This window comes from Ornithorhynchus anatinus, chromosome 2, assembly GCF_004115215.2.
Source record: "Ornithorhynchus anatinus isolate Pmale09 chromosome 2, mOrnAna1.pri.v4, whole genome shotgun sequence".
Taxonomy (NCBI): domain Eukaryota; kingdom Metazoa; phylum Chordata; class Mammalia; order Monotremata; family Ornithorhynchidae; genus Ornithorhynchus; species Ornithorhynchus anatinus.
In genome coordinates this window covers 2312801-2326108 of record NC_041729.1, presented here as the reverse complement: position 1 = coordinate 2326108, position 13308 = coordinate 2312801, and the positions used below count along the sequence as shown (strand labels likewise).

Genomic DNA, 13308 nt, shown 5'->3' with positions numbered 1-13308 from the left:
ATTCTCCCATCTGCCCTCCAGTTTCCATTCCGCCTCCTGCCCGGGATGCAGGCTGCTGGCCAACCCCTGCTTCTCTCCCGGGCTCTCTCTTAGCCCCGTGGGCGACCGAGAGCAGAAACAGGGAGCCACCAGAGGACCACTTGAACCATCGCCCTCCTTTTCCCTGCGCTGCGCACTTTGGCCTCTGCGGTGGGGCAATTTGAGCCGGGCTGGGGGTGGGTGTCTCCCTCCTTTTGCGGGGGAAGGGGAGATTGGGGAAGCCGGTGGGATGCTTTCCCCCTGACTGACCAGGTCAGCTTTCCCCTTTTCTAAGGGGAATTGGGGGAGGGAAAAGCCTGACCGCGCGCAGGGGCGGGGGGAACGCTGCGTTTAAATAACCCAATAATCCGTAATTTCATAACCCCTATCTGTAATTGACTTATATCCGTAATTTATTTATATCCATAACTTATGTGTCGGTAGTATTTTCTGTCTCCCCCTCTGGACTGTGGACAGAGAACTGGTCTACCAACTGTTATACTCTCCTAAGCAGTTAGTACAGTACTCTGCACACGGTAAACGCTCAATAAAATAAGATTAATTGATAATCCCGAAATCAATCAGTCAATCAATGACACTTATCGAACGCTTACTGCGCCCAGAGCACTGTTTCAAGCGCTTGAAATCAGAGATAAAGTCCTAACCCCCCTATCGCTCCCCCTAAATGACCCGAAGGGAGCGATTCCAAAGCCCAGGGAGCCGACGGCACTAGCCAAGGCCGTGATTCCTCTCCAGCTTCCTTTATTCCCTTTGGACGATGGTTTCGCCTCCGGGAAACGTTCCGCTACTGCAGGGGCTATGCAAGACGATTCCCTCCGAGCGGCTGGGACCCCGGTATCCGGCTATCTCCAAAATTTCGCTGTCGGGAACGGGGCCGGAGGATTGGGGGCAGAGGAGAGAATAGCTGGGGTGGGGGGAGAGAGGAAATGGGGCAGGGGAATTGGGGGAGGGGGAGAGGATGGCTGGGGGGGCGGGAAACTGGAGAAGGGAATTGGGGAGGGGGAGAGGGCTGGGGAGGGAATTTAGGGGAGGGGGAAAAGATTAATTAATTCATTCAATCGTATTTATTGAGCGTTTACTGTGTGCAAAGCACTGTACTAAGCTTTTGGGAGAGAACAATAGAACAACAAAGACGTCGGGGGGCGGGAAACGGGACAGGGGAGAGGATGGCTGGGTGTTCGGGAAGCGGGACAGGGGGGTTGGGGGAGGGGGAAGGGTTGGGGGGGCGGTGTTTGGGTTTCTTTAGATCAAGGGGGTTCAAAGCAAACAAATTGTCTTACTTCCCAGGCCTGGGAGTTTGGAGTCAAGGGGAGTGTCAGCCTTTCTAGTCGGGCTACTGCTGTTTTCGGGATAATGAACTCCTCAGATTATCGAACGACTGAGGCCTTGAGGCAATAATAATTCAAGGTTTCAGTTTATGAATATTCATAGCATCCGAGAACCAGTCTTCGTCTTGACCAAGAATTCATAATCACCGGATTAACGATTTAATATTAATACTTTAGCGAACTAGCCGTGCGAGGTTCAACTATTTTCTGACACGAGAGACATCACAGCATTCCCTGTCACACCATGTTCCGAATGGTTCGATCCAAATTCAATCAATCATATTTATTGAGCGCTTACTGCGTGCAGACCCCTGTTCTAAGTGCTTGGGAGAGTACAATACAACAATCTAACAGACACCTTTTCCTGCCCACAATTCAGAGAAGATTCCTACCCCAATCTCCTGCCCCTCGACCAAGAAAATTCAGGATATTAACCCCTATTGAGAAGGCAGGGTCTGCCATTTGTCAACTGTGTGACTTTGGGCAAGTCACTTAACTTCTCGGTGCCTCAGTTCCCTCATCTGTAAAATGGGGATTAAGACTGTGAGCCCCACGTGGGACAACCTGATTCCCCTGTGTCTACCCCAGCGCTTAGAACAGTGCTCGGCACATAGTAAGCGCTTAACAAATACCAACATTATTATTAATTTGAATTATTATTATTAATATTCATAATAATTCATTATAATAAAAGCGTGGGGGTATATTCGAGATGATCAGGTTAGACAGATCAGTCCCTGTCCCATATGAGGCTCACAGTCTAGGTTCCTTCAATCGTATTTATCGAGCGCTTACTGTGTGCAGAGCATTGTTCTAAGCTCTTGGAAAGTACAATTCAGTAATAAAGACAGACAATCCAAGCCCACACCGGGCTTACAGTCTCAGTTAGTGGGAGTTAGACTTAATCCCTATTTTACAGAGGAGGGAGGGAACTGAGGTACAGAGAAATGAAGTGACGTGCCCGAGGTCACACAGCAGGCAAGTAGCAGAACCAGAATTAGAACCCAGGTCCTCTGACTCCCAGGTCCGGGCTCTTTCCACTAGGCCAAGCTGCTTCTCGAGTCACCCGGGGGAAGCCAGAGGAGGGAGGGGGAGGGGTGTCCCGAGGGTTGGCCAGAGTAAGGTGACCTTTGCGTCCTGTCCCTGCTCGTTGAGAGCTGCCCTTGTCTGTCCGAAATAGCGGAGGCTTGAGAGTCGCTCTTGCCTGAAAAGAAAAATGACAGGTCTCGCCCGAGCAATTGTTTCGGCGTCTGATTCTTCCAGTTTGGGGTTTCCACAGGCCCCCACCCGACTCCGACCCTTCAAGGTCATTACAAGACATTTCACTTTCAGCTCCAGGCAGGGCGCCCCCCGCCCCACTCCCCACCTTCCTTCCCCCCCGCCTTCCCCCGCCTCCTCCCACACATGTGCAGTCTTCCTCTCTGTGGCCTCTCTGCAGACCTTATCTTGTTTTATTTTCTCCTCTCGGCGAAGATAGAGTCCTTTAGCCCCGGGAGTTTATTCTGGAATCAATAAAAGGGACTGTTATTCCCCACTATAGGTCCAGAAAGGGGGGCAACTCCTTCGAATAAGGGTGGTTAGTCCTTTCGAGTTGAAGGGAAAAACCAAGCCTCCGCTTTGGGCCCGAATTCCCCCGGATCACGGAGGTGTAAACGGGAGTTTTCTGAGCCCGATTGATCCGGATTCGGTCATGTCGAGATATGACCGAATCTTCCCAGAGTTCGTTCGTGGGGTCGGCCCCGTCCCCTCCCTCCTTTCCCCTTCAATAACTCGCTTTGTTACAAGTCCGAGCGGAACGCCGGTCCCCTCGGAGCCGAAGGCTTATCAGGGGTCGTCCGTGGGCTGAATTAGCAGGGGTGATCTCCATTTAGATGGCACCGGCAGTGAGGTCCCCCCCCCCCAGTAACCCGTGGCCGTGCCCGTGTATGTGTGTGCGAGCGAAGGTGTGAATGTACATGAATGTGTATGTTTGTGGGTGGGTGGATGCCATTTCCCTTTCTTTTCGTGAGAGAGCCAGAAAGAAAGTCTGCCGTGGCGACAGGGAAGCCTTGTAATGAGGTGAAGGAAAATGTGTTTCGATTCGGGGAAATCAGTAGTGTCCTTCAGCTTGCCCTTTCTTGGGGACGAGGGACCCCACTAAACGCCCCCTTCGTCCCAGCCCCAAGAACCCCCATTTCTTTCTCTCCCTAATCTGTCCCCCCCTACTTCCCAACACATACACACTTTTTCTCCCGAGCCTGTTGCCTTTCACTACTATGTTTTTGTCTCCCCTTTTTTCCCCTCTTCTGGATTTCGACAGAAAGTCTGGCAATGACAGACGGAGAGGCGTTTTGTGGTCTGCTCGGCATTGAGAGTTTTCTTGCGTGGATTAGAAGCAGCAGATCTACGTGGTTTCCCTGGCTTTGTTTGTCATGCCTGGGCAGGCTATTAGGGGGGTTTAATTTGCAGATTATCGACACAATAGCCATCAAAGTCTGTGTCAATCGGCGTTTTGTAGTACTATATTAAAAAAATACGCCGTCCCAACCCGAGTTGCTATACCCCCACGTGCGAGGCTGAGAAAGCGTCGTTCTTGGGTCTGTAACTTATTCATGTGTTCTTGTCCTTTCCTCTGTTGCTCTTTTAGTATTTCCAAGTCAATCTAGTAGCTCTCGCTGATTCCTTCCAGGTTCCGCTCCCGGAGAAAAAACTCAACTACAAACTTCTGATATATTTTTTAATGAGTTGATTTTAAAAATGGGATCCCCATATATAATTATATAGAGAGATATATCCATATATGCACACATATATATGTGTGGGGGTGTGATCATATGCGCACATAAGCGTAAACCCTTTCTAAAAGTTTCAGTTCAAAGGGGAAGAAAAAGAGAAGCCGAATTATAAACCACTGGGAAAGGAGATAAGGCTGTCATGGAAAAACTGAGCAAGGTTCAGTTCCAGCGAAGGAGGAAAGGGATATAAAAGACACGAGGAGTATCTCCTAGGGACACGCGCGCCATCGAACGGAAAAGTGTGAGTCCGTCGATTTTTTTTTCCCTCTTCTCTAACGAAAGTAAATCTGACTTAGCCGGAGACAGGCGCCGTCCTAGAAAGGGTAGGTGAGAGGCCATACACCATCGAAATCAGGGTTTCAGGCAAGAAGGGACATACACACACATACACACAAACACATACACACAAAGAAACCGAGAGAAAAGGAGAAAGGGGAAGCGTTTGCTTATTCCCAGGCGATTTGAACGCCCAGGCGGAAGAAATCGCACTGTTTGGGAAACATTTCACGGAAAGAGCGAAAGCGAAAAAGGAAGGGAGACCCGGCATAAGCTGAAAGCCGGAAAACGCTTCTCCGACTCTTTCTCTCGAGAGTCCGTCAGGGTATTAAACCCGGGCAGGAAACGACAATGATTTCTTTCGCTGGAGAAGGGAGAATGACCGAGATTCGCTTTCCGAAAGGAGACATGTTATATTCTATTGTTTAATAACCCAATTCAACTCATTAGCTTCTCTCTCCCTCTGTTTGTCTCTTTTCCTCACTCTCCTCTGGTTCTGAATCCGGTGCTTTGGGAAAGGGATTTCATTCGAGTTTCTGAAGTTTCGGATGGAGCATGGCGGCAGGAACTCCAGGACGGTTGGTGGATTTCTGATGGGAGGAAAAAAAATCTTCCAAACTCGATCTGAATTCGAAGCTTTCCCAAAGATACAGACCAAAGAGAAAGAAAAAAAAAAGGAAAAGGAGGAAGAAAGTGAGGAGAAATTCCCCCTCAGTCATTAATGATAAAAGTAGCAATAATAATAACGGTAATAATAATAAATATCATCATAAGAGCAGTGATAATTCCACTTGAGAGGAAAAAATCTTCCCTCCTAAACCGGCTCAGCGGCAAAAGGCTCAAACTTGGAAATACCAAAAGAGCAACAGAGGAAAAAAACTAGAAGCCAGGAATGTATTACAGAACCGAGAGCCACACGTTCTGCCTCTGTCGCAACAACGGGCTATGGCTTTGGCTGGGCCCCTTTCTCGCTTCTCCCGCAATTTGAGATAATTGGGGTTTTGCTCCAATCCGATCGACTTTAAAGCGAATCTCTAGCAAGAGAGCGGGAGGGGAAACGGAGGTCATCCAGGTGGAAAAATGTATTCTGATTATGGTTAGGATTTTTTTAAAAAAAAAATGAAAGTAAACGAAATGAAAAACCCGCGTTCTAACCTCCTCCGGATGGGGAAGTAATATGGACCAGCTCTCCGAGCCCACCGTCTTCCCCTCGCCCGGATTGGGGTTCCGAGCTCAGTGGATGAGCCCCTGGGGGGACAGAGAGGTCACTCGCCGAGGGACCCGGCTCCTTCAGCCTCCCGTCTGAGCCGCCCGGGCTCGCTCTAACCTGCAGGAAAGCCCTCGGGTGACCAAAACCGATCCGTTGCGGGCTGGAAGGACATCGGGAGAGCCGGGGAATATTTCCCAGATCTGGGCGAAGGAGCTCTGCTCGAAAGCCAACCGGGCGAGATGCGCGTGGGGCCGGCCGGACTTACCGGTCCTGGAAGCGGCCCAGGCCTCTCTCTCTCTTTCTTTCTCTCTCGTTCCCTCCCTCCCCTGTGCCGGCGGGCTGCTGCGGGAAAACTCGAATTTCTCTTTTCTTTTCCTTTCGCCCGAGTGGAGGAGACTGAGGCTTCGGGTTTTCTGAGCCCCCAATATGACTATTATTCTTTAGTAAATGCAATACTAATTCGGCGGCCCACTCACTCCACGGTGTATGTGTCTGGTATAGGGGTTTCTCGGCCCTCGGACCACAGCCCTCCATTCTTCACTCTCCCCTTCCCTTCCCCCTCCCCCCACCCCCACCCCCACCCCCCGCGCCCTTCTCCATTCCCAGCCAGTTCTTGGGCTGGAGAGATAACTAAAGGGAAACTAGCAGGCTCGGTTTGTCTTGGCCAAAAAATGTCTCCTGGGTGACTATCTTTTTCTCTTTCCCCCTTTCCCAATTTTTTTTAACAGCGACCTAATAATTGCTTCCCAGGCCGACTCTCCTCTTTGCGAAGGGCCCAGGTTATCATTGGCTATTTATAGCCGGGAGAGAGGTGTCTGAGAGTTCATTTGACAAGTTTTCCTGCCCGTAATAATAACTTCAAAAAAAAAAAAAAATCCACCCATCCACCCGGTCTTGCCCTACGATCGGGTTCCAGACACTTTCTAGATTTCGGTCTGCCTGTCTGTCTGTCTGTCTGACTCTTCCCTTGGAAACCAGAAGTGAGCCGGCAGATTTCTCGGCAGAACCCTGTTATTGTTGTTTACCGCCTCCCCTCCCTCTCCCCCTTCTTCTGCCCCCTCCCTTATGCATCATCCCCCACCCCCACCCCCCCAAACCCCCATCCTCCGCAGTCCCGGGCTGCCGGGAGAGGAGAAACTCCAATTAAGCATCCTTGCAGCTCGAGACTTCTATGACTCAAAGGGCCAGTTGCGTGACTGGTGACGTCTCCGTGCGCTATAGGTGCAGGGGCTGGTGAGATAGCAGATATCGCCTTGTTCTCTCTTTCTTTTATTGGGGTATGGCTGGTAATAAACAGTAATATTTAATTTGTCCGAGACCACAAATCGACTTCTAGCTGGGAGGCTGGTCGCCTTTAGAGACCCTCGAGAAGCTGGTCCAGAGAACCTTTCTTGGTTTCGTTCCAAAAGCTTCCCTGCAGCAGCGAAACCCACCGAGCGGGGCTCGTCCTCCCCTCCCCCCCTCAACCCACTCCCCACACCCATTTCACTGGAGGCCCCGGGAAGATTTCTGGCGATTTTTGAAGGTAAGTACTTGGGGATGCTATTCCCCCCACCCCCGTAACCGACCGGCGTGGGATTCGGACTTGGGCTTTCCTTCTTGCGTTTCTGGGAAACGGTTCTTTCTGATGCTCCTTTCCATTAAGACTAATTGTGCATTTCTTTATTTTGGCCCGCTCTCCGGGAAGAAAGAATTCCACGCTGCGTTTTATTATTATTCTTTCCAGCCTTCCGGTCCACAGTGCAGTCCACAGTGCACTTGCGAATATTTCCTCTTTTTCTGGGTTCTTGCCCAGTCGGGGCGACGGTGCCCTCCTTCGGAGTTGGAATATTGGGGGGCATCAAAGAAGCGGGGATCGAGCGCTCTCCGCTAGGATGCGCCGCTGTTCCGGACTTGCCTGCTTGCGCGCAGTTGGGTTTGTTGGTGTTCTGTTTTTGCACCTCGCGAAATCTCAAAGAATTTGGGAAAGGGGAGAGGGCAACGTTAAGGTCTTATTGACTTTCTGGATGGGCCCAAAGTCTGTCTGAAAATTCCCCTTCGCTCTCCTTTTAGAAAGCTGTTCTCGTCTCTACCACCTAAAGAAATTGGTTTTGTTCAAAGCAGCAAAAGGCAATCCCAAAAGGGAGAATTTTTTTTTTATATAAAAAGAAACCCGTAAAGAAAAGGAAAGCTAAACCTGGTTCAGTCCGTCCTCTCTTCTCTTCCTCGCCCGCTCCTCTTCGCCTTTGAGGTACAAGGTGGAGTTGGGCAACTTCGTTTAACCTCGGTTCGTCATTTCTCGGATATCACCGAAGGGTCGGGGGCGGTGGGCGCCTCCTCAAGAGAGACCCCCACCTCCCTCCCGCATCTTCTTCCCGAAGGGTTTCTGGAGGGTTGGTTCGAAGCTGAAGGTGAGGGGTCGAGGCTGGAGGGGGTGGGTGCCCGGGGAGGGGGGAAAGAGGGGGGAACAAGAGAGGCGGAAAGGGGGAAAAGAAGTTAGGAAAAGAGCAGAAAAAGAATAAAAAAAGTCGAAGTAGGGGTGTGGGACGCGGATCTCTGAGCCCTGACATTTATTCCGGGTCTTATCAAAAATACATCCCCCAATCTGTTTCTCTTCAGACGGGAGAATGCGACAGGGGCGTCTGTTTACCCTTCTCCTGACCTATTCAACTTTACCCTCAAAATAATACATTTCCAAAAGAGAAAGAGCGAACGAGAGAGCGAGCGAGGGCGAGGGAGAGAAGCGAAATCAAGATGAAAACAAATTCCAGCCCACAATGACGGTTTGATTATTTTAATATAGCTGGGCGCGGAGTTTTGTATACATTGTATCTTGGAGAGAAGTCACTGGGCCCAGTCGCTCGGCTGGCCTGGGGGAGGGGGGGGGGGAGCTATTTTCGCATCTTTGATCTTTTCGGTGGATTGAAAATCATCTTCACATCTCTCTCAGATGGACTGAGGGCTCAAAAAAGGGGGTGCTGGGGGTGGGAGCGGAGGCGGGGGGGACATGGAATCCAGGGGTTTGGACTCTAAATCCCTCCTCCGCACGCCTTGGAAGGTAGGGGTGTGGGGGTGCGTGTGTGTGTGTGGTGTGTGTGTTGTGTGTGTATGTATGTGTTGTGTGTATATTCGAATTTCTCCACTCGGGTTCTATTTGGGCAGGTTGGGGCCGTACCCACAGGTTCCCGGGGCACAATACAAAGAGGTTAGATCCTGCGGTTTGGGTTTAGAGGGGATGGGGGCATTGCTTAGATTTCTTTTAACCCCTGCCTCTCTGGATTGAGGAGAGGAAGGCCGGGGGCGGGGGGTTGGGGAAGGGGAGGGAAGGGCCTCTAGTCCGCCTGATGATCTTTTGTGCCCCGTTCTTTCTTGGCTGCCAGAAAACTCGTCCGGGGAAAGAGGTGGTGGTGGTGGTGGAAAGGAGTGAGTTGGGGGTGGGGATGGGGGGGGTACGGTGAAAGTTGGGGGTGGAGGAGAAGGGAAAGGGCGGCAGCGAGGGGGAGAGTGTGTGTCTCAAGCGGAGTCCGTGCTGGTTGGATAGGCGCCCTCGGCTCTGGGGAGAGGCGGCCCAGCTTTGTCCACGTCACAGCCCTCGGCAGCTCGCTCTGCCTGAACTGACAGTGAGAAGGGAGCAGGAGAAAGAGGGGAAAGGGGAGAGAGACGGGGAGGGGAGGAAGAGAAAAGGAGCAGGAGAAAGCGTGACAGAAGGGGGAGGAAGAGAAAGGGAGCGGGAGGAAGTGTGACAGAAGGGGAAGGGGAGAGAGGGAGAAGAGAAAGAGGAAGAGAGGAGGAAAGAGAGAGGCAGCAGGAAAAAGAAGGAGAACGGGAAAGGGGAGGAAGGGGAGTGAGAAATAGGAGAGACGAGTGTGTAGACTCACCCAGTCATACACACACACACGGAAAAAAGATCGAGACCTTCCCCCATCCAAGGGGCCTAGGGAAGACCCGAAGGTCTGAATTTTGTCGTCAGGGTCTTTCCTGGTCTCCGTGACATCCTGGAAGTGTTTGGAGAGAGACAGAAGGACAGATAGGGAGGGAGGGAGGGACGGAGGGTGAGGGGCGGGGAGGTTGTTGTGGGGAGGGAGGGAGGAGAGAGAGAGTTGCTGCGCTGAATCTCCGGGTGTGAATTTTCAGGCTTGGGTTAATTGGTAGTCTGAGAAAATAAACAAATAACTAAATAAGGGAACATGCCAGCCCTCCTGTCTCGCCCGCGACATCTCTGTTGAGGAGATGCAATGAATGCATGGATTTCACCAGGCAAGGTAAGCAGCCTCTCTCCCCTTCTCGGCCTCCCCCTACCCAAACACACACACACACACACACACACACACACACACACACACACACACACACACACACACACACACACACACATCGCTCTCCTATCGGCCGTACAGGTCCTTCCGAGGGAAGAGCAAGCAGGGTCGGAATGCGAGGGGGGTGGGAGGGTCTTGTGCTTCTCTTCTCCGATACAATCGGGCCTTCGGGGCTCCGTCTGTTTCCTCTGGGCTAGAACCCCGCTATGGGGTGGGGGTGATGGGGTTCCGGTTAACCCACCCTCTTCACGTCCCCCTGATCCGTGGTCGGTTCAGGGGTGTTCGCGGAAGTGGGGAGAGGGGCTGCCCGGCTCTGGGGAGATGTTATACGGGTTTGAGGCTCGGATTCGGGGGTTGGGGGCTGGGCCAGCTCTAGAGGCTGGTGTGGAGCTCGCCGATGGAGGCCCGGACCCGTCAAGTCGCATTTCTTCCCGTGAGTGGCCGAAGTACCGGACGCGGGCGCGGGGGGCTGGGGATCCCCCTCGGTTTCCCCTCCTGTCGCCCCTTCGACCTCTTGGGCCTTTTCGGCGGAGCATTCAGCTTCCCACGCTCACGTCGCGAAACATGATGATGCACCCAGGCAGGAGCCGGCTGACCAACTCTGGTCCGGGCCCGTAGCTGTCCGTCCCGCTAGCCCTTTTCCTCTCTCACAGGCCCGCCTCGGCCCTCGGATTTCCTTTGTTTTCATTGCGCCGGTGGTCTGTCTTCTCTCTCTCTCTCCCTCTCTCTCCCTCCCTCCCTCTCCCCCTCCTTTTTCTGACATTCGCTTTCTTTCCCTCTCCGCCACTCTCTGTCTCTCCCACTGTCTTTCTATCTCTCTCTTTCCCTCCCTTTCTCTGTGCCCCTCCCTCTGTCTTTCTCTGTCTCTCTGTTTCCCTCTGTCCCTCTCTGTCTCTTTTTCTCTGACTCTCTTTCCCTCTCTCTCTGTCTTTTTGTCTTTGTCTCTCTTTTCCTCTCTCTCCTTCTATCTTTCGCTGTCTCTCTTTCCTTCTTTCTCTCCCTCTCTCTGTGCCTCTCCCTCTCTGTCTCCCTTTCTCTCTCCCTCTCTCTGATTCTATCTCTTTCTTTTTTGTCTCTCTCTTTCCCCCTCTTTCCCTCTGCCTTTCTGAGTCTCTGTCTCTCCCTCCGCCTCTCTCTGTCTCTCCAACCCCCCACCCCCAACACTCCTGGGAAGGGGCGAGGGGGTCACTCTAAGACCAGAATCCAGCCTCTCTGCCTTCCCCCGCACCCGGAAAGAAAGAGAACTGAGACCCCAGAAGAGGCTGGGGAAGGTGGAGAAATAGGGTATCCGAACCCTGATCCGAGCCTCCGCGGTCTCCTCTAAACAACCGGTACTTGGGCTACTCTTTCTTTCCTTAAAATCTCGTTCGTCTGTGAGCTTGTGTGTCTACCTATGCGCGTTCTGGGGTGTATCTCTCTGTGTGTTATCATGTGTATCGGGGTGCATGTATGTGTTTTTGGGTAGGCTCGAGGGGAGGAGAAGCTTCTGGGTTTAGAAGATGAAAAAGACGATGGAGGGAGAGGAGCGTCTTCTGGCTATCTTGTCCTTATTTTTAATCTCATTCCTAACATTGCTATTAGCATCGGTGGCGAGGGGGTCTGACGGTCGTTAGTATAATCGTTATTAGCATCATTAGCACCCCAGTTGTTAGCGCCATTTCCTCTCAGGGAGACAAAGCCTTTATTCTGTAGTTTGGGGGTAACGGTGGACTTAGTGCCGGAGATTCGGTCGCATCTGTAGCCAGAGAGAAGTAAAGATTGGAGGCTCGGCACGCCCGGCTGGGATTCCCGCGGCGCATCAGGGAGGAAAATCCCATCGCGGCAAACGCAAACACGTCCTTCTTGCCTGAGTTTTCAACTTCTTTCTCCTCCTCCACGCCCCTTTCCCTGCCCCGCCGGTCTGACTTCAATTCTCTCCGGCGAGAACGGTCGCTGGGTTGGAATCGACTTGAGTTCGGATCGACAGGAATCCGCGCCTTTAATTCCTGCCGCCAACTGTTTTCTAAACCCGGCAGTAGAAAGGCTTGTATTTTTCATATTTCTCCTTTGGTAGGGCTGGGTAACAGGAGCAGGTTAGATACACACACATTCATTCATTCAGTCGTATTTATTGAGCGCTTACTCTGCGCAGAACACTGTACTAAGCTCTTGGAAAGTATAGTTCGGCAACAGATAGAGACAATCGCTACCCAGCAACGGACTCACAGTCTAGACAACAAAACAAAGCAAGTAGACAGGCATCAGTAGCATCAAAATAGATAAATAGAATTATAGATATATACACATCATTAATACACACACACAAATGCACGTTTATATTTCTCCTTTGGCCGAGCTGGGTAATAGGAGCAGGTCAGATGCACACACACAAATACACACGCTCTCACACAATCCACACAAAACACTGATGTGAATTGACCTGAGAGAGACAGTGGTTTGAACGTGTGTGTGCGCGTATGTGCGCGAGTAATAGATCCAGTTTGCCATCACGCATAGTATTTGCTGTGTTGTGTGCGCTCCTCCTTACTCCTCTGTGGCCCTTACTTGTCTGTGTACGCCGACGACATTCCTTTCGACGAATGTAGCTCGGAAAATCGATGCGGTTCATTTCGATCCCGAAATTAGGACGGCGCGCTGATTTCCGCGCTACCTGCACTCAGAGAAGAGCGAGGCTGGTCTGTGTCCGAGCAGAGAAGGGCCGGTCCCTTTCCTTGGGCTCTTTCCAAAAGCCCCGAACTTTTCGGCGCCGAGTGGTACATAAAGCGTTTCACGTGGCTTCAAGCGCTTAGTACAGTGCTCTGCACAACATCAACGCTCGATAAATACGATTGATCGATTCCGGGGTCTGGATTTCCTCTTCGGAAACCGGGGCAGGGGACGGGGAGAGAAGAGGAAGGAGTGAAGGGGGTCCCCAAGTGTTTATTTTTGCAAGAGGCGGGTTATTCGGGTTTTGTGTTTTATAAACGGAGACGGCCTGCGTGGGGAGAGAGAAAGAGAGAGACAGACAGAGAGAAAGAAGAGGGACAACCGGCGCTGCGAGGAGGAAAAGGGGTGGGGGGAAGAGATATAGAGAGTGAGAAAGGAAGGAAGAAAGAGAGAAAGTTCAATGCGCGCTGGCCTTTGGGCTCCTCCCCCCAAGCTTCCAAAAATACCGAAATCTTATCTTTATTGGCCCTTCCAGAAGGTCCAGACAAATTTGACGAGCAGCTCGCTTATCACGGTGCGGAGGCCGCTTGAGATAGGTGGCTCGCCTGTCCTTTCCGTCTGACGCTCTTAATTTCGCAAGGGATAGCGCGGAGCCTTAATCACAATTAAAAACTCAAACACAATTAAAAACGCCCGGGGATCAGCCAGAGAGCCTGTCCGGCCTCAACCGGGCCCCCTCT

The 13308-nt window shown here is 51.8% G+C and overlaps 1 protein-coding gene and 1 long non-coding RNA gene across 5 annotated transcripts in view; one reads left to right on the top strand and one right to left on the bottom strand.

The window, feature by feature from the left end:
* Window positions 1–4069: 4069 nt before the first annotated feature.
* On the bottom strand, window positions 4070–6181 carry LOC114809183. The gene is made up of 2 exons (XR_003756953.1): window positions 5893–6181; window positions 4070–5053 (listed from the first exon to the last, which is right to left on the bottom strand). It is a non-coding gene; the product is annotated as an uncharacterized LOC114809183 (long non-coding RNA).
* A 659-nt stretch (window positions 6182–6840) lies between these two features.
* Window positions 6841–13308, top strand: part of TBX5 (T-box transcription factor 5) — a 59113-nt gene continuing 52645 nt past the window's right edge. Inside the window, exon 1 of one of the 4 annotated variants that reach the window (XM_029058439.2) lies at window positions 6841–7152. Coding sequence is in view for 2 of the 4 variants with exons in the window: in XM_029058436.2 (XP_028914269.1) it covers window positions 10244–10355 (112 nt within the window). In the remaining 2 variants the exon portion in view is untranslated. Of the gene's footprint in view, window positions 7153–9705; window positions 9869–10129; window positions 10356–11061; window positions 11254–13308 lie in introns of those variants that run through there. The other 3 variants (XM_029058437.2, XM_029058436.2, XM_029058440.1) reach the window with 3 other exon arrangements.